At 36.3% G+C, this 19,937-nt stretch overlaps 1 protein-coding gene across 2 annotated transcripts; it reads right to left on the reverse strand.

Moving 5' to 3' along the window:
* Positions 1–131: 131 nt before the first annotated feature.
* On the reverse strand, positions 132–19,864 carry LOC142416101 (putative short-chain dehydrogenase/reductase family 42E member 2). Of its 2 annotated transcripts, none has more exons than XM_075515221.1 (13): positions 19,745–19,864; positions 16,405–17,153; positions 13,957–14,192; positions 11,243–11,338; positions 10,394–10,454; positions 8,445–8,563; positions 6,839–6,914; positions 5,544–5,626; positions 4,873–5,010; positions 3,520–3,585; positions 2,640–2,703; positions 2,213–2,286; positions 132–973 (listed from the first exon to the last, which is right to left on the reverse strand). In XM_075515221.1, the coding sequence occupies exons 3-13, from the start codon at positions 14,185–14,187 to the stop codon at positions 770–772; spliced, it is 1,212 nt and encodes a 403-aa protein (XP_075371336.1). In that variant the 5' UTR covers positions 14,188–14,192; positions 16,405–17,153; positions 19,745–19,864; the 3' UTR covers positions 132–769. The 2 variants fall into 2 exon arrangements, with proteins under 2 accessions (XP_075371336.1, XP_075371337.1); XM_075515222.1 differs by lacking the exon at positions 19,745–19,864 and having other exon boundaries at positions 16,405–16,585; positions 17,098–17,166.
* Between the last annotated feature and the right edge of the window lie 73 nt (positions 19,865–19,937).

Consider the following 19,937-nt stretch of genomic DNA (forward strand, 5'->3'; position numbering starts at 1 on the left):
TCCTGGCTTCATTTACAAGGAAAGGTAGCAGTAACAGCTTGCTGAACTCCAAGGTCTTATGTGCCCTCCCTCCCCCTTCCCACAGACTCCTTAAAAAAGGTATTTGGTTCAGTTATTATTTATTCTTGCATTGAAAGGATATTATTTGATTTACAAACACACATAATGTTATTTATTACATTTTTACAAAGCTTTTGAACAATAAAACTATTTTACATAAGTATGACTTTCAGTCCTCTCACCACCTGTTACTTATAAATACTTACTTTTCATATTTTTTGTACTATTTCCCAGGTCTTCATAATTCCTCATACTAACATACAGTAGCTGTAGCAGCGGCTTCATCAGAGGAATTGTTTAGGCAACCTTTTCTTCATTGGAGCTGCTGGACTTCTTACAGCACTGCAGTCCTATGGTGGTTCCTCTTCTTCCAATTTCTTACCCTCCTGAATTATCATTTTTAGAAAATCATTCTCAGCATGAAGCAATCAATTAATGAAGATCCATTAAAACTATTCCTGCAACCATTAGTGGTGAACTCCTTTGATTTTGTGACACTGCATTGTCCTTTGGGAACACTTCCTGATGTGTCATGTGTTTTCACTTTTGTGGGTTTTTCGTTTTGTTTTTTTTAAATGAAATCAGAGCGATGTCATCATAATAATAACAATAATAAAGTCCATAGTGACTGAGGAATGTACTATGACCAGATCATTAATATGCAGAAACAAAACTAGGTTTTCTGGAACAGGTGGGTAGTTACTCGATTTTAGAAGAAAGAAAGAATGATCAAACTTAACAAAATGACAAAAGCAAACACCATTTTAAGGAACGTGTGATCTCGTTGGCAAGTAGGTCTTGTTTTAAGATAATGATCCACAGAATCAGCAAATGAGAATTTCTTGGGTTTGTAACCAAGTTGATTTCGTGCCTTGTCTATTCGGAAAGTGTGAGTTACAGTAACATTCCAGACCTAAAATCCAAAAGGACAGTTTTAATATCTGATTTTCTAGAACTTGGATGAAAATATGTCAACAGTGATATTACAATGGAATTAAAAACATGAATAAAGATAGACACACAAAAGTGTATACATTTTTGTATACGGATTCTGTCCAGAGCTAACAGAATGAGTTCATGTAGCTGACAGGTAAAAAGCCAAAGCCCTGTGGACTGGGTGCAGGAGGAGTTTATGACACTGATTTCTCACTTATGAATGTGAGATAAAGAACTAAGGAAATCCCATGCAACGGATCAACACTTCCCTCAAACTGGCTCTTCTATACAGAGAAATGCACAGTGGAACTGGATGAATGTATTGGAGGAGAGTGGTGTGGCCTCTCAACTCTGCAGAAATGCATATCTAAGGAGTGGAAAACACACACTTTTGGAGAGTCTCTGAACACATGGTGCCTGTGGAAGTGCTTCAGTTGCGCAGACTCTACGATTTCTGGTTCAGGTGTAGAACTAATGTAGAAGTAAGTATACAAACAGATAGATAAATTGTGGAATAACTGAAAAGCTACAGCAGAATTTAATGAGGTCCATTCAGTCCCTTCAGTGTCCTATTATGTTACATGCTACAATACAGTAAGACACTAGATGATAGATTAGTTAGAGCATTTTGGCTTATATTATAAATCATAATACTATACAAAAAAATAAGTTAGATCAAAATGATTTTGTCCAGAAGGTTGGGTTTGACACCACCCCCCCCACCCCCCCCGAAAATTGACTTTTCATTCCAATCCAGAAATATTTTTAGTGGACTTTCTAATTATTGGCTAGCCTGGTATTATGATAACTGCTACTACTTTGACCCGAGACTCTTGCTCCGTACTCTTGGAACACCTTCCTTTAACAAGTAGTTCCACAGCATAGGACAGCTCGCTGGAAATGACGATGTAGTGCCTGTTTTCCTCTTTGTGCCAGCTCCATGTCAGTCACTCTGTCTTGCACATCTAGGATGCTTCTCTGGATCATCTAATCTTCAAGTAAGGTTTAATTTCTGATGATTTTATAAGGGGTGGCCAGGATGGCATGGAAAAATCAGGCTACAAAATGACTGTCTAAGCCCTGAATGGACTACGCCCTGAGCAGAAAAACAGAGCTCTAATGCAGACAACCCTGTCTGCATCCAAAGGATGTATCATGTCCTTCATGAGAATTTTGGTCAGAAATACATAAACATTCCATCTTTTTGTATATTTACCTCATTCCTTGTCAAGAAAGGTGTAAAGCTAAAAACTGGTTTTAGTATCAGGTGCAGATATTCCATCACAGCAGCTGTGAAACAGAAAGTTACCTCATGAGACAGCTGGATAACAACAAACTGAGATAATTGCACATCCTAGAATTCCTACTGATATCAGAGAATGCGATTAAGGTGGTAGAAGGCAATGTTTAATTTATAAAGTACATGATGGACTCAGTTTATGAATAGCCTTTAAAGTTTATCTGGTATAATTAATGCCAAATGGCATAAACGATTGTTACATTAATTAGAATAATGTTAAGTTATATAATTCCTACAATTCGGGTCCCTGAATTTTATAAAACCATTACGTAGCTTTATAGAAATAAAAAAAAATTAAAAAATAAATAGCACAATAATTAAGTATGTATTTTATTATTTTTACCTGCTATATGAACCAGAAGAACAGGAATATGTATCCAGGGTTTCCTGTAGCCTAATTTTTCAAACTAGAAGGGGTTTGAAATAAAAGGAAAGAATAACAGAGAATTTGTACCAAATTGAGGGTGTCAGTGAAGCATGAAAATAGAAAAATGACTATTGATAAAACATGTATCTAAACTTTTTTCCAGTTAATCTTCCTACCAATACTGCTAGTAAGAAATGCAATTGAAACCCACTACTCATTCTTTGGTGTCCACCTCCCACCCTTCAAATGCAACTGGATGGTAAAGGGGAAACAATGGTATTGCCAAGGGGTAAGTGACTGAGACTAGAATATTAGATACAGGCCCATTGTTCTACTGCAGTCATTTTCTTGGAAGTCTTTTCTGCGTTGGCATTGCAGGATCAAAACTGTAGCATGTTCCTAAAATCCCTGCCTGATATTTATGAAAATGTAATGTTGCCTCTTTTTAGCTTTTAAGATATGATTCTAAATGGCCTTCCCTTTTGTGCTGCAGTTGATGGCAGAACAAAGAAATAAACAATGGCTATAAAAGGCCTGCCAAATGCTCATAGTAAAACTTTTCGTGCCCTGTGAGCTTGCTTTACAGAAATAACTACTGTTCTGTCGCAGGTTCTATACCTCTCAGCTAAATTCTCTCAAAACAACAAGGGCCAAGCTCCACAGTTATGCATATCCAAAACGTCCCTTAAAGCCAGTGGAACTTTGGGATATGCAGGGAGAACAGGACTGACTTTAATGTTAAATACTTCAGTAATTAATGTGCACTGAACTTCATTTAGTTAGCATGGTCTTTTAGTTAATGATATGAATAGGGCCCATACGGTGCATTAGAGCTAAATGTGAGTGCAATACATACTAAAGGGACTATCCATTCAGAAAATATGACATTTTCACCATCATGTATGTAATACGCCTGACCACTCTGTTAAAGAAGCAGAGAAAAACAATTAGAAAAACACATTAGAAACATTAGAAAATGCCATAGGATGGCATTTTCTTTCTCTCTCATACCTACCTATCTTTCTTGATTTTGTGAATAACATTCCAGCACACATACAGTGAATGCACACAAATCAGCTCAACAAACTAACTTCATTGGACTTCACTGTGATCTCAAACATGTCTCATACTTTTGGGCAACCCCATGGTGGTAGTAGAGCTAATCATGATTAACCATGGTGTAATGTGGATCAGAGCTTGATTTCACTATGTAGTAACCCAGCAGAGCATTAAGTTCTTCGTGATGTGCAGGGGACAGAATTATCTTCATGAGTCCAACAGAGGTGGCAACACTGACAGCATTTAATAAACACAGCTTTTTGAGGTCGAGTTCCAACTCTGGCTAATTTTCTGATTAAAACAAATTCAGTATATATATTCTGTGGGACATGTCACAGTGTCTGAATCCACTTTTGGCTTCCTGTCTATCTTCTTCCAGCCTTCTAAGTAAACATGCAGGCAATACTTCCTGGACAGCTATGCTCTGGATGAGGACTCTATCCGATTGTGAACACTATGAACACCGGAGCACCCAAGCAGACCCTGGGAGTTTGGGCATTATGTCATTCTAAAACAGCTGCATAGCTTCCAAGCACTTAACTAGTTGACAGCACATGGAGAGATGTTCAGACGGATCTGTACCTGTTGTCTACATGTTCCTACCAATATAAATGAAGCTGGAGCCTTCAGGAGCTGTGAATGTAGCAGCTGCTGCAACACTGTCAGTTCTGTAATGCTTCACAGTCCTCAGATTGTTGTTGCAATTATGACCAGTAGAAGAAAAACAAAAACCTTTTAAAATTGTCCGTTAATTTTGTACATCTCCTTTTGGAATTTTCAACCCTGAAAATTAAACTGGAATGCCTCAGAATGGTTGCTCTAAATGTTATGCATCTAGAATCAGAATCTATTTTCAAAAGAATAACAGAATATATAGATTTGTATGATGGTGAATATATTAACCTGGTTAAAACCACTATTTCCTCCAATCAAACAGGAAATTATATATTTTCAAAACAGAAAAAGCCACAATCAAAATATTAGTAGAATTTATTTGCATTTGCACTGTCCATGTGCTTGTGGAGCCACACACCATTTTTGAGAATTTAGCACACAACCTTTTGGAGAACCTTTGATCTCAAAACATCAAAAGTTAAACCTATTTGAGAGCTAAAGCTACTAGGACACAGTGTTTATGTTGTTTACTTACAGCTACATAACCCTTGTCAGAGGTGAGAGCCTCAGCAGCTAGTAAGTGAGCTTGTACTAGATTTCCTATGTGAACCCAGTTCATCTGAACTTTGTGATTCCCAAACTTGAAGTTAAATAGTCTCCGCTGGATATTTACCTGTAGAAACAGAAAACATGAAATAGCTACATTATTCCTTTATTATGCAGTATACATACTCATTTTGTCTCAGCCTGAATACTTAGAATTTGCTGTATTTGTGTACAATTACAGCACAAGAAACGCGTCACAAGAAAAAAAAACAACTAGTCGGTGGTTTTATAAATCAAGGACTGTTGCACTGATACGCAGTAGTAAAATACAGTGACATTATAGTGTTTGGCTGAAATTGAAGTGCATATTTAAAATACAATATTTACATTAAACAATCAGGGATGCAAACCTATTTCTTCTACCACAGCATTTCAGCCTTGCATTTTTTTCTTTTCACTTAAAAATACAGCTTGATCCTTGACCTTTCTGCAATGCTCATATTGTGCTATTTGTTATCTTGCATCATATGACCTGTCACCAAGCTTTCACAACAGTTTTCCTGGAGGAATTGTTAAGAACTGTAATCACAATACTTCCACTTGTGTTATGCCCTTACAACTACTTGTAGTGTCCTCCAGAGCTGACTACATAACACATACGGCTACTCGTGGCAGGTGGCGCTGCTCTTCTGGTCCATATATGCCTGGTGGACGAAGCACACAAGTATGGAGCCTATCACCTCCTTGGAGAGAGAACAAAATGTGATTTTCAGATAGCTTTGATATCAACATATGGCTGACATATTGTCTGAATTTTACACTGTGAAAGTGAAGGATCAGTCTGACCATTCTATATGATTTGGCTTCCTCATAACTTGCTTTCATATCTGTATAAAATTGAATCAATAGTAGTGAAAGACCCTGGCTTAGCAGCCTGAAAAACTGAATCCCTCTGACTACAGAAGAGTTTGAATAGGGACAGGATAAATCAAACTTTCCTGTAGATAGCCTCCTGCTTGACTGACTTTTGCTATTTATTATTGATATAAGTTTATAACATACATATTTGTCCATCATTGTAGACACATGCAATACTGGAAGAATATAATTCAATTTGCTATATTTAGACACCTTGCTTGCTTGCAGCTCAATGGCATCACAAAGGAATGGAAGAGGTCTCTTAAACAGAGGCTTTCAAATGAGTTAGCATATTTTAAATCAAAATGAATACTTTAAGCTCTACATGTGAATCAGTAAGTAGACTCCTCTGACTCCTGAGAATAGGCACGATTACACCTTTTATGTGGGCAAGTGTAACAGGTGGTAGGCATTTGCGCAATAGTTAAAGGACGCTAAAATCGAATCCCCACCTAATTAATGTTTGCCAGCTTTTCAGTTGAGAGAAATCAGTAGGAATAGCAAAATATGCATGTAAAAGCAAAGATAAATATTTCCCTTGCCATGTACAGATAGATTTTTAGCCACAGCTATTCATGCATGTGTGACTTTAGAAGTCAACATGACCCTGATATTGCCAATCTGTTTAAGAAACTGCAGTTATTCTTGCCATACACCTGCAAGCCTTTGGGAATTATGAGAATGACCTATTGGACAGTGCTTAGAGATTGGTATTAGAGAAGTTCGAAGTGATAGACTGAATGGAGAATAAAAGCACAAATCCTGTATCTATTGTAAAATTGGTAAAATTTTAAGATGATTTGAAGAAGTAAGGTTAAATTTTCTGAATTCTCCCATCTATTGTTTGCATATAATCTCATATCTGTCTGGGTATACACATAAAAAAATTAATCATCCACCGAAGGGAGGAGTAGAAACAAACAAAAAAATCCTTATTTCAGTTAAAGTATGCTGTTTATTGATCAATGAGTAACCAGAGGATGGAATACCCATTACCACTACTAATGACAGGAAAACCCCAAATGTTTCATATGTACCTTTGAGTAAAGTTCCATTAGCAGCAAGAACCATTTGGTCTGCAATTGCCTTTGTTCTAGAATAATGATTAAATTGCTATAAAGAAAGGCAGAATATGATCAACATTTTAATCACATTATTGCATCTGTAAAGGCAAACTTACTGTTTATGTCTGATAACATTTAAATCTAGCCAGCTTGTAGACACCAGCTGAGTAAAACTGAACTAGAAATAACAAGATATAGTGAATATATACTTTGTTTATGACAAAGAAACTTATCAGACTTACATTTTAGTTGCACAAGTTTAGCTTCAGAGTGAATTTAAGTCCACTAGTATTTACTTAACTTACTTTTTGTGCTGGATGTACTGAAAAAATTACTATCAAGCCAAATGTTCTGGTGGGTCAGATAATTTTATTTTGAAAAAACAACCATTCTGAATTGGAAGAAGTTTTTTAAAACAGTAAGTTAAATATGAAATTAAAAATTTAGACTTTCCTAAAAATGTTTCCATTTCTTACTGAAACTATTTGGGAAGTTATAAATAATTATCTCCCACTGTATCTTTTACTATTAACTTTAAAAATTGCACCCAAGTATAAACAACAGGATTCTGGACACAGTTAGCACATGCTGGTTTAGTGATTACTTATCCACACGAGGTTATTTATATATCTGTTGAATTTTGTATTGCCATACTTTATATTGAAAAATATACCTACAAATCACACCATGGAAAATTTTTCACCCCCTCAGGTGGCTTAATCCACCTGCTCCACCTCCCTCCAATGCCCCACCTACCTCTGCTGCTTGCTATTACGTGATCACCATGAGAGAAAACTTATGATTACGGCTCAGACACATGCAACTAATTGCCAGTTCCTGAAATGCCTTCTCAGAAGTCTGAGGTGCTGTGCAGGCTGTGCACAAACTGACGTATCCAACTAAGTATCTCAGGCGGCACCAACAGAGTAGTAGTCAGTCCTATTTAGGATTCCTGGATACAGGATGTACATTCTAAAATTATAGCTTTTAACTGCAGGCAGCATGCTGGGACCAGGAAAGAACAAATGGGAAGAGTGGCCAGAATGCATTGAGCTTCAGATTTCAGCTAGAAAATATTTCCTAAATGATCACAGCAAAGAAAGAAATGGTATTTCAGAGCAGTGCTGAGGTGACTGTAACTACCACCTGGCCTGAGCAAGAAAGCAAGGTTTGGTAACTTCAAAGAAACAAAAATGGGTGTGAATAAAGATGTAGAATTTGATATTTAACAATATTCTTCAATGCAAAAGCTCACAGGGGCCATAATATTCAGTATTTACATAGCAGATGGTACCCTGAAAGCCCTTCGTCTTAAAATATTATTGTTAAATGTCACATTCCACTTTTCTTAGTCATTTTTAGGTATTTTATAATCTCAAATCTGTCTAGTTATAGCAGATTAAAGCCACTATGATTTGAGTATTTCTTCATTGATCATGGGTCAATTTTTATTAATGAAAAATAATTTCATAGAATTTGATGTGATCTATAGTAAAACAGCTTCTGCTCTCAGAACAGCCTTCGCATAATCTATCCTTTAGAGCACAATAAATGCCACGCTATCACATGAACAAAGTACCTTTTCCAGTGGAAAATATGGCACAGTTTCTTCATCTCCTTCTTCAATAGGATTCCCTCCAAATACCACATTCACTGTACTGGTATATATCAGTCTAGGGATATTTCTTTGTTTGCAGACTACAATGGTATACAAAATAAATTATTTTAAAACAAACATAGAGTGAGAAACAACATATGAACTGGCAGCTTCTCTTTTTGAAAACAAACATGTTTATAGAAAAAGTAATCTTTTAATTTTAATATTAACTTATCATTTAACATATTTCATTCAGCTGGAATTTTTCATCCCAAATACCTGCTATGTAAATATTACATATTGTAGTCACCAAACATTTTATGATTAGGTACCTGCAGCTATCATATCACCACTGGACTGTGGTCATCAGCTGGATAAAGGAATTATCTTGGCAGGGAGGGAAAATTCCTCCTTTACTTCACAAACCTTTCTTAAAACATGTTCATTTTACAAACTGAATAAAAGGAGATGAGTATGAACATTTCTTGGGATCAAATAGCACTGAAAGCTCCTTGCTTCTTTCTGTAGGGGACAGCCTGCCTGCGGACCATTACTTTTGCCCTTGTTTCAGCAGTGAGCAGTAAGCAGTACTGCTTCTTGCACCACAGTTTCATGGATGCCTGTGCAGATAAGTAAAGTCATATAAGAAAATGTGCTAGCTGTCTCTGGTGTGTGACAAAACTGCATTTGTGTCAATCTGTTCGTAAGTGACAACTGACATGTTAGTAGGAAACATACGCTGTTACTGTATAACCAGTAGTACCTTAAATACAAATGAAATTAATATTATTTACAAAACAAAGTCTTAGTTATGGATTCCAGTTGGGTGTTAAGATAGTATGTCTAAATTCTGCTGCATGTATGTCATTGCAAACTTGAATAACGTAAATTTCCTTTTGATTTAACAATGATTCTAAAGTTTAAGTGAATTAATATTCCAAGTCAGGAATTTCTAGAATTGACAGAGCAGTCAGTCCGGTTGGCTCATTGGCTCATTTTGAAAATAATGAAGGTAATTACTGTTGTAAATATTTAGAACAAAATACAATAATAAAATCTATTATTAAAATGTAGATTAACAGGTTCATGCTCCTCCCAGACTCTTGCTTTGTTGGGAGCCTATGGAAATTTGACATGACATGTTTCTGTGGGTTCAGAGGTTGGGGTAAGAAGAAGGGAACATGTGGCAACCTCTTCCCTCTAACTCATTTAGTGTTTTACTTGCCTACCATTTCACTCTAATTATTCCTGCTTTTTTCAGTAATAACCCACAGGCAGCATGAAAATTAAATTAAAACTGCTTTTTCCATTTTGCTTTTTGCTTTTTTTGCCATTTGGTTTTTGAGGGAAAAGCAAAGAGAAAGTAGCTTTGGTATTTCAAATACACTTTGAAATATTCTTTCTGGAATTGAATATACAGAAATAAATCTACTAGCATTGTTCAGAGACAGTAGTTAAAAATCAGTATATAATAAAAAGGGATCACATTTAGACAGATGAACAGAAAGGATAGAAGATTTTCTATATTAACATGATAAAATAATAGCTAAATATACTTAGCACATCTATGGCTCCCATCACCAAATGTTTACAACACAACAAAGAGTACAATATCTCTCATGTTATTTCTATGAGGAAAGAGGATAACACTTCTCCATTACATAAAGGGAAAAAATAACCAGTACACGGAGGAGAGTTTAAGTTGGTCTGTCAAGGAATGAAGTCAAGGTGGAAAACCTTTCCCCAATTCAAACCAGTGGCAAATCTACCAGTTTTAATGGGACCCGCGCACCTAGCTTTACATCATGCTCTGAAAGGAGGGAGAGAAGAGCCTCATTGTACTGCCAAATCAACACAGGAAACATCCAATTAGAAGGTTTTTTAATTAATGGTTTGAATCAGACGCAAAGAAAGAAAATCTAGGTACATACCATCAATTATTATTTTTGTGCCTCCGACATTTATGGATTCAATATGGTCTTTCTTTTGAAGCTAGAAATAGAGTTTGCACAATATCGAATTAATTGAATAAGTCACGTTCACAATACAGTTGTTACAATTGCCAGATCTAGAACAGCTGTGGCCTTTTTGTGATGTATGTGTTACAGTTCTCTGTCCTTCTGGCATACATTGACTCCTAGCAGTTCTCATTTTTATTGTCTTGTTCAGTGTATGAATAAATAAAGTTGAAAAATGAAAGATAAAATGCATCTGAAAGGAAATTATAATGCTTTAATTTTTGGTCACATCCCAGATAATCCATGATATGGAAAAGGGAATTACGGGCAGGGGTTATGCTCCCTGAAAGCTTTCACAAATTCTTGTTCCAGTGGCAATCTGTCCTGTTCCTAGAAGTAAATTAGTATTTTCATGAATTTTTTGATAACACCCTCTGTGAATATACTGTTATTTAGCATAACCATACTGAGTTCCTGGTCTGTTTCCTCATGACTATGAGTTCACAAGAAGAAAACGCATCATTAGCTCTAGAGCAATATTGTCATACTTCTTCAGATTAGAGAAAAAGGATATGCCTTCTTATCCAAGATCTTAAATCTGTGATCTCATTTTTCTAGAGTATTTTGTGTAGTACATCAGTTTCATGCTCTAACATTTATTATTTAAGGAATACCTCCCTTGTTGCCTGTGTGGATGACTTGACCTTTATAACCATCTTCTGTCTGACATAAATATCATATAATTACATTCTTTGCTACATGCAGACAAATGTTTGCTTTCACAAGAATACAGAAAGAAAACATTACGAAAATTGTACTTGCTTGTTCTAATCCTGACATTCCACATGCAGCCACATGAAAAACACAGTCAACCCCTTCACATGCTTCAAACACTGCATCATAATCCCTCACATCACCCTGTAAAATGAGAAAAGAATGGATTTTTGACTGGTAGAGCTCATTACATTCTCTATAGAATTAGTATTAAGTACGGCTATTAATGAAAATCTAAAGTCATTCTGATCTATTTTTCACAGTACTTAACTGGCATTAAATAAAACATAAATGTGGAGAAGAATCCATGACTAAGAATTTTGTCAGCATTTTGTTGCAAAACAAATATGACTCTTGTTGGCTTCGATTATAATGCGTATTTTCACACGTCGTCCTGCAGCCTACAGGCTGGCAAAACTTGTTTGACTTGAATGGGAGCAGCATATGCTTGAGGGCTGGAGAATCAAGCTCCAAGGACAACAAATCACAGCAGGAAGGGTTCAGCTGTTTGCCATGGAATCACCAAATAAGAGAACCCCTTTTCTGTTAGCACCTTAAGATCCGACTTGTGCAATCTGGACAAATGTCGCTTTGCTCATCTAAGCTTTATTTTAGGTGCACTGCATGATAAATTTAATTACAGTTTTGTACAAGATTAAAACAAAAGAGTACACACTATATGCATTTAATATTATATTAGTATACATTAGTGTATTATGATCAGATTATATGAAATGCTATGTAGTACTGAACACTGTACTGTATTAAATACACACACACTATATCTAGTGTCAAATGCTATGCTGTGCTTAGAATATTAGATTGCATTTTTGTATACCAGGTAACACTATATGAATAATACTCCACATACATGTCAATAAAAATATAATACGTTTCTTTTCAGAATTATGATATTTCAAAATATTATATATTATTTAATTTACTGTAATGAAATTGACAGCATAATCACAAAAAAAGGCTGGCCGGTAATATTAAGAGGTAATCTAATCAGTCTTTAACCTCAGCTTTTTTCTTCTGATGTTGCCAAAGTATTTCACAAGTATGGCTGACTTACCTTTCCTACCTTCAGTCAAATGCTAAAATAGCTAACCAGTATAAACAATATTAGCAATCTCCAAATCACTGATCAAGGCTCAGATCTCTGAAGTGACTTATTACTTTATTTACTAGGACTCCATAGTTCCATTTTCTAGATAATTCACCTATACTTTGTAATATTCTTTTTAAACTGAATTGTAAAAAAGTGTTCTCAGAAGATCATTTGTCAGATCTCGAGTCTCCTTTAAAAGATGTAAATTGCCATCAATCCACCAATTTAAATCAAATTATGTGGATTTATATCGTTAACAAATCAAGCTCATGGTTTTTGAATGGTTCCTCAATAATACTTTATCTCTCCCATATTCTGTAAAAGCTGTTTATGAAATTGAACATAAGAACAACCATCCTGGGTCAGACTAAAGGTCTGCTTAGCCTGGTATTCTGCCCACTACACAGCCGTGCAGAGAGCAGTATCATGCGTCCCCTTTTGCCTCCCTTGCTGCCTGTCCCACATGGTGATGTAGCTAGAAAATCTGGCATCACCTTGACAGCCCCTGGGACAAAGATCCTGTGATCACTTTCAGCTTTGCCATCAACTTTCTAGTTCTAGTGGTGGTGTCAAAGAGTTCTTACACTAAAAGCTCAGACAAGATCAGCTGAATGATACCCTATGTCTAGCTAGAACTTGTGCAAGATGACAGGAGCGTGCAGAAAGTGCTAGGGCTCCCCTGTGCTCCCAGACCCCCAAACCTAGGTGGGTGAAGCAGCTGTAAGGAGTTGGTACTCCCCACATCAGGGAGTAGTGGGGGATGCTGTCCCTCCACAGATGGCTGTAAGCTGTTAAATATTTGAGGTCTCTTTCATTCCCCCTCTTTTGCAGACATAATAAGTTCCTTGAATTGTTAAGAATCAAAAGGAATCAGTGCTTATAAATGGGTGCCCTGGGAAGAGCAGGAACAGGGCAAGCATATATGACACTTTCCCCAGAATATTCTTCCAGTCTCCAAGTACTTTTCATTCAGATTTCTTGAGCCTAATTTACCTTACCTATTTCATAATCTCAAATGGAAGTAAATTTTTGGTGGGGTTTTGTACACACCTTTTACCCACTCCATGAAAAAACAACCTCTTTTTGTTTGTATTGAACTGACTCCTCCTCATTTCACCTGGCGGCCCTTCCTTCTTATACTGGAAAGGACAGTGAACAGTCAATCCCCATCCGTCTCCATGTCACTCAGTTTGTAGAGTTCTCCCACTCCCAAGTCATCTCTTTCCCAGACTGGGAAGTCCTAGTTTCCTCAGTCAGTCTCTGCACAGCAGTCATTCTACATTTGTGGCCGCCTTATTGCCCTGTCTTGCTCTCACCTTTTTACTCCAAATAATTTCCCTGAGCAGTAAACTTTGTCACTTCATTGTTCACTCCTTCACCTAGGTGAGCTACAAATGTGTTGAATGGCACTTCCAAGACAGGACCCTTCAGAACTTCACTGGTGATATTGAGAGAACTGACCACTTGGATTCCTGTTTGCTATCTCTTAATCAGTTATGCATGTGAGGACAGTTTACCATGACTTCTTATTGCTCTTAAAGGCTTTTCAGTAAATGCTTTTATCAAAAATCCTTAAGAGGAAGCCTTGCTAATGTGCATAAAAGTAGTGCAGATTTATTTCACTGCTGTTAAATATGTAATTTCAACATACCTTGAAAAAATCTGCTCCTTTTGGAATTTCCCATTTAGGTTTCCGTACATCAAACAGAACAACAGCAATTCCTGACCTAACAAGAGCACATCCCAGATTGTATCCCAGGTAGCCTCCACCTCCTGTCACCATTGTCTTTCTGCTTCTGTTAACCCGTGGTCCAGCATGCTCATTTAGTTTGCTCTCACATGGTTGGCTGCTGTGGAGCTCTTCTGTAGATCCTTCTTGCATCACGACTGCAAGATAGAAGATCCCTTGAAAATTCCTGCATAATACTCTGAGATCTGGGTAATTTCAGTAAATTTCATGTTACAATGCTCCTTTTGTGACTATATTATTTTTATTTATATATTTTTATTACCTTAACATGTTTAAAATGTATAAATTCATAATTCTGGTGATGGTAGTTCTATGTACAATGAGTAAAGAGTCTGAATACCTTTATATTCCAAGATTTAGTCTTTTCCTCATACCCACAAGTTTCATGTTATATAGAAATGAAGAGAAATTACAGGATTTTAGAGACATTATAATTACCTAACCTTAACAGGTATGATTACATTTTGAATGCTTGGTATATGAAACACTTTATCCTTGAAAACTCACTGACTTCTGATATATTAATGCTAAATAGATGTTAGCCTACTAATCAGGAAAAAAATTAGATAAGGAATATAAGAAAGGATTTATTTTGCTTTTAAAATCCACTTTATTTCACCTTTGGGTCACAGTTCTTCAGTAATGATAGCAATTTGTTACCATTTTAAACTTTTCTGGTTACACACTAAATAAATTTATTTTTCTGTCCAGTTCTGACTAACTTTTGTCCATATTGTTCTCATTAGGGCATTTATATATAGCTTAACTGACAAGGAACAGAGGGATAAGCCATCTGCCCTGTGGGTTCATCTACTTGGGAAAACTGATAGAATATAATTCTGTGATAAACAATTCCACAGGAGTTACCCATCTGTACGCTTTGGTCTGTATTAAAAATGAGTTTATTCTACAATAATCACTTCTCTTTAGAAATTTACTCATATTCTGCAATTAAAATTACTGGTATTCCAGATCACAATATACTCCGAGAAATTAGTCCAGTTAATTTTCCCACATAGACAGCCCCTATTGTCCTGTTTCCTTGCATGGTATTTGCACATTAGGATCTAGGCTCTTGTGTCCCCAAATAGAAATCTAGAATAAATACATCTGAATTAAGTTACTGTAAAGTTGGAGCCAAACTGTGTGCCTGCCAGTATAATATAGGAATATAGACCCAATTCCTGCAGGTTATTATGGTTTTCTCATAGTTAGAGTGGGTCCTCATAGTAACGTCCCCACGCATAAGAGTACATCATCTTCCACCAGCTGGGCATAGATAGTTAAGCATAGTTTACTCTCAGTCATTTACACCAGGGTTCAGCAGAGATTATGCAGAAACCGGGCATGACTGGTAACTGGCGGCTGCATCACTTGCAGGGTGACAAAAAAATACTAGAAAAGCAACAGAAAATGCAGCCCACAGTACACAAAGTTACGGACTACTTTTTCCATTGCCTAGTTAAGAAAAATGCCACAAACAAAATTATAAAAATTTTTTTATATGTTGTTTTTTAGATTTCAGACACAAGGAAGTAAATACCAGATTCTCCATGCTGTTATACTGTTTTAACACCAATGTCAGCTCACTAAATTCAAAGAACTGAGTGGCATAACACAGTGGAAAATACGAGCTCCTTATGTTGAAAAATATCCTGACATTTCAAAAATGAAAAATAATCCACATTTCCAAACAAAATTTAAATTAGAACGAATATAATAAAACTAAAACAAGTATGTTTCTCCTGTTCAATCAAGGAAATTTAAATTTGCATCTCTAGATTATGCTACGCAGTAGTTTTAAGCCATATAAAATTCTTTTGCCTTGTCTTCTGTGAAAAAGCATCTTTTTATACACTGTAAGAAGAACTAAGGTCAAGCTTGTCACATATGCCATAAAAAGACATATTTGAAAAATGGCATATATTTGAATACTTGTCATTAATATCTCCTTATATTCTAAGTAAGCTGGAGGTTGTATCAAAAAGTTTGAAGATTTTGCTATAAATCTCTTTCTTAAAATGCACTAATGGCATTAATATATTAATCTGCTTCATGGAATTAGAAAATTATTATCAAATTTTGAATGTAAACAAATTTCCTGTAAGAAAATACTTATTTCCAGAATCAGTAACTTCCTTGTTTCTCTAAATTTATAGGAGCTATTCTGATTTATTAATGTATTCTGCATGATAAGCATAGTTACATCTTATGCAGTGCATGTGGCGTGAGTTGCTTTTAGCTCCCCTACTGTCATTTCAAATATTAGAAATGCAGAAATTACTTCCGATAAAAAGTTAGAGTCAAACATTTCAGGGTTTTAAAAATAGCTAAAGAAATAGTAAATACCCTTTGTAGAATCCTGGATGTCAGCGTTCTCCCAGTCCTTCCTGTCCAAGTAAGATGAAGAGACTTCTCTTTGCTGGACAGTTAGTAACACAAGGGCATCAGGTACTCTCAGACAAACAGAGATGTTCAGGTGTGCTCAGGCCCTTTTGCTGTTCCTGCTCCTTTGTAGCTGGTGGCTGGGCTAGGAGCCAAAAAAGGGCAGGGCTTAATTTGTACATAATTTACGTTCCTTTTCAGGAAAAAATGAAATATTGTCTCCGCATCAGACCCTTCTAAATAGGATGGTATCCCTTACTGTTACCTGGTAAAAGTATTGGTAAGACACTAGACAACACAGATATACTATTGGTACCATCATTCTGTAGATACATTGTATTAGACTACTAAAACATCTCACACTGTTTTTAAAAAGTACAGGGAAAAGGGTTCTTTACTAAAGAAAAACAGGAAAGAAATTCTTAACACTAATGTTTAAAAGTGAACCTCTCTCAGAGTTGTGTGAAACTTTGGTAGGATACATCTCAGCTAGCAGCAGAGTGAATGGAAATACTTTCCCCTTTACCTACAGTTTTCAATCTAAATTTGGATAAAGAGAAGAAACAAAATCTTGTTTGGCAGTGGTACTTATCACTTTCATCCTGACTTTTCTGTCTTCATCCTCAACCCATTTATGTATTTGTAAAGAGGCTTAACTGTAGGCATAGGGGTTGTTCTCCGGCTTCCAAGATGGATGAAGTACAGGCAGCAAACTAACTGGTACACAACAGAACAGGAAAAGGTGATTTACTATTAAATAATGCATTTTAAATGAATAACAAATTAAATGATTAATAATTATATAAGTTCTCTGAACCTAAGATTTTAAAGCACTTTTAAAACACATATCCTTTTGCAAATTAAACAATGAGAAATCAAAGCCAACATTTTTAAATGGGTGTGTCTAAAATCAGGTCTCAAAGCAGTAGTTAAGATGCTAAAGAAACACTCCCCAATCTAAATATAAATTACTACAATTTTAAATGTTGGCATGTTAGAAATATCTCAAGTTCATAGGTGACTTTGCAATTTAAATGTAATTTAATTGCATTTGCTGTTCATGTGCTGACGAGAACTCATGTGCACGTTCATGTGCTGACGAGAACTCAAACTGACACCTAGGCAAATATATTCTAGCATAACATATATGTATTTAAGTCCCTGTAGTCTGCATTAGAACTAGAATCTTTGAACCTGTCAAGCTGATCTGCACTTCTCAGATGGCCGGATGAGTGACAAACCCAGCTCAGAGTAAAACTTCCAAGAATACCAAATTCTCTGTTTTGAGCTGCCCACAGCACTGATAGCTTTTACCATTCAACCCAAGAAAGAAAGTGGCTATTCTATCCCTGGACTACTACAGAACTCCTCCAAAAGTCAAAGCAGCCGGTCAGATTATTCATAGCATATCAATCTCTCATTGCTCAGTGAAAATCAACAAAGAATATTTTAACTTCGCTTTGGGTTCCACCTTAGCCAGAAGGAGACACCTCAGAAGAGCTTTCAGAACTGGTATTTTGTACCTCTCCTGTTATGCTTATTCTCCTATCTTTAATGAAGAAGATGGGTGGCCATATTTTATTCACTGCATCCTGCTAAGTCTTTTTGAAAGAAACAGATGCTAAAGTTACAAAGAGAAAAGCTGCTGGATTAAGATTTAAACTTGCTTTTGGTCTTGAATCACAACTCTATACTGCCCTTTTCTTTTTCTCTTATAACCACTCACAGTTCATGTAGGCACACAGAAATAAACAAAACATCCCAGTACTTCTAGGAGATGACTGCATAAAATACAGCAGGAAGATGTCAGAGAGTTTGCCTGCTTATTTACACGGAGAAGGTCCACATTTCTCAAACGTTATGTTGGCTTATCAAAATGTTACTCACATCTAGACTGTAAAGCAATGTTGAAATGTAATTGCACTGTTTCATAGAGGAATCTAGTAAGCTTACACAAGCTGATTTCAAATCACATGCTGATAGATCCACTGATAAATCTGAATTGAGTAAGAGTGAGTAGGACTCAGCATAAGAAAGACAAGACACTACGTGTCTCCAGTATGCAAAGGAACACTCTTGTTCCCATGCTCGTTCTTTGGGCACCAGTGCTGGGTACTGAACCACAGAGAGGTATTAGGTCATGGCCTAGGAGACAGATGTGTGGAGACTGGGTCTCTTTGGTTCAGCAGGTCTCATTAATTTAATAGGTCTGCATTTTCAGGCCACAGAGCAGGAGCAATGCTCCAGCTGTGAGGTAGTAGGAACCTGAATGAGGCTTTTTAATTGTGTGGAAGATACTATGCAGAAAGGAGCTTTTAACAGACGTAACCAAAGCATGAAGAGCTCGACATAGGGCTGAGTTAAAATAACAGCCGGATGTTTGGCCTGAGTCATAGGCAGGTTGGGATGTTCTGCAGTGCCCAAGGGCAGAAGAATAGCAGAAAAGCTTAAGAGACAAAACTCTCTCTTAAAGCTATCTCAAGGATAGGATTTTGGTGAAATAACTGCAGCATAAAAATATCCTCTCTTCATTTGACTTACTAAAAATTCTATATCTAAGCCCTAAATTAGTAGAGTTGTCCAGGCTCATCACGTGCTTGAACACCTCCTTGCGCACTTTTTCACATCCAGATGCCCAGTCATATGTACTGACACAATCATATGAACTCAGAGTGGCAAGACTCGTTTGGACAGCGTACCACATTGCTGATCCTCTCTGCAACCCCAAAGAAGTCTGGACAGATCTGTTGTAGGGTGTAAGTACTTTTGACTAAAGGTACTTAGCTCTTTGTCACTACCAAAACAATCATCCTCATAACAAGAACTGAGTTTAAAACAACACAGAGCTGAGAGAAGTGAAGTGACGATGGTGAGGTATTCACATTTTAAGTGAGAGATGACAGAAAATGTTAAAAAGCATTAAAGCATTTAAATCAGAAGGTCTTGCAATGTTAATGGAAAAAAGGAAAAGAATGGAACTCTCCTCTAAACATCATACCTAACTGTGCTTAGAATTTTTGCTTCAAAAAGAGAAATCATGGGATCTGAATTTGGGAAAGTACACTTAAGAATATTTATTTTTCATATAATCAAATGCTAAACATTGGTACATATCAAATATTTCTAAGGAATTAAGTCATCCTTAAAAAAGTTTCCCAACACAATATTAATGGAATAATGGATATAATTTAATACCCGAAGTACGCATCATTCAAATGCAACATTAAATACTTTATGATAATACAACATTCTTCACATTCCTTGCTAAATTGGAAAAGTAAGATACAGAGGGAAAGCAACTTACCCATGTCATGCTGTAAGTCCATGCCAAAAGGGAAAAGAAGATGCAGATCCTTATTCCTGTTATTAGACAAAAGGCATATTTTCGATGCTTAATACAGCAAAAGAACAGCTGTATGCTAGGAGTAAGTTAAGATCCTCTGAGCAGTAAGCTCCCTCTGATTTTTCGTTAGGGAAAGATATTAAGCATTCATCAC

Source organism: Mycteria americana, chromosome 12, assembly GCF_035582795.1.
Source record: "Mycteria americana isolate JAX WOST 10 ecotype Jacksonville Zoo and Gardens chromosome 12, USCA_MyAme_1.0, whole genome shotgun sequence".
Classification (NCBI taxonomy): domain Eukaryota; kingdom Metazoa; phylum Chordata; class Aves; order Ciconiiformes; family Ciconiidae; genus Mycteria; species Mycteria americana.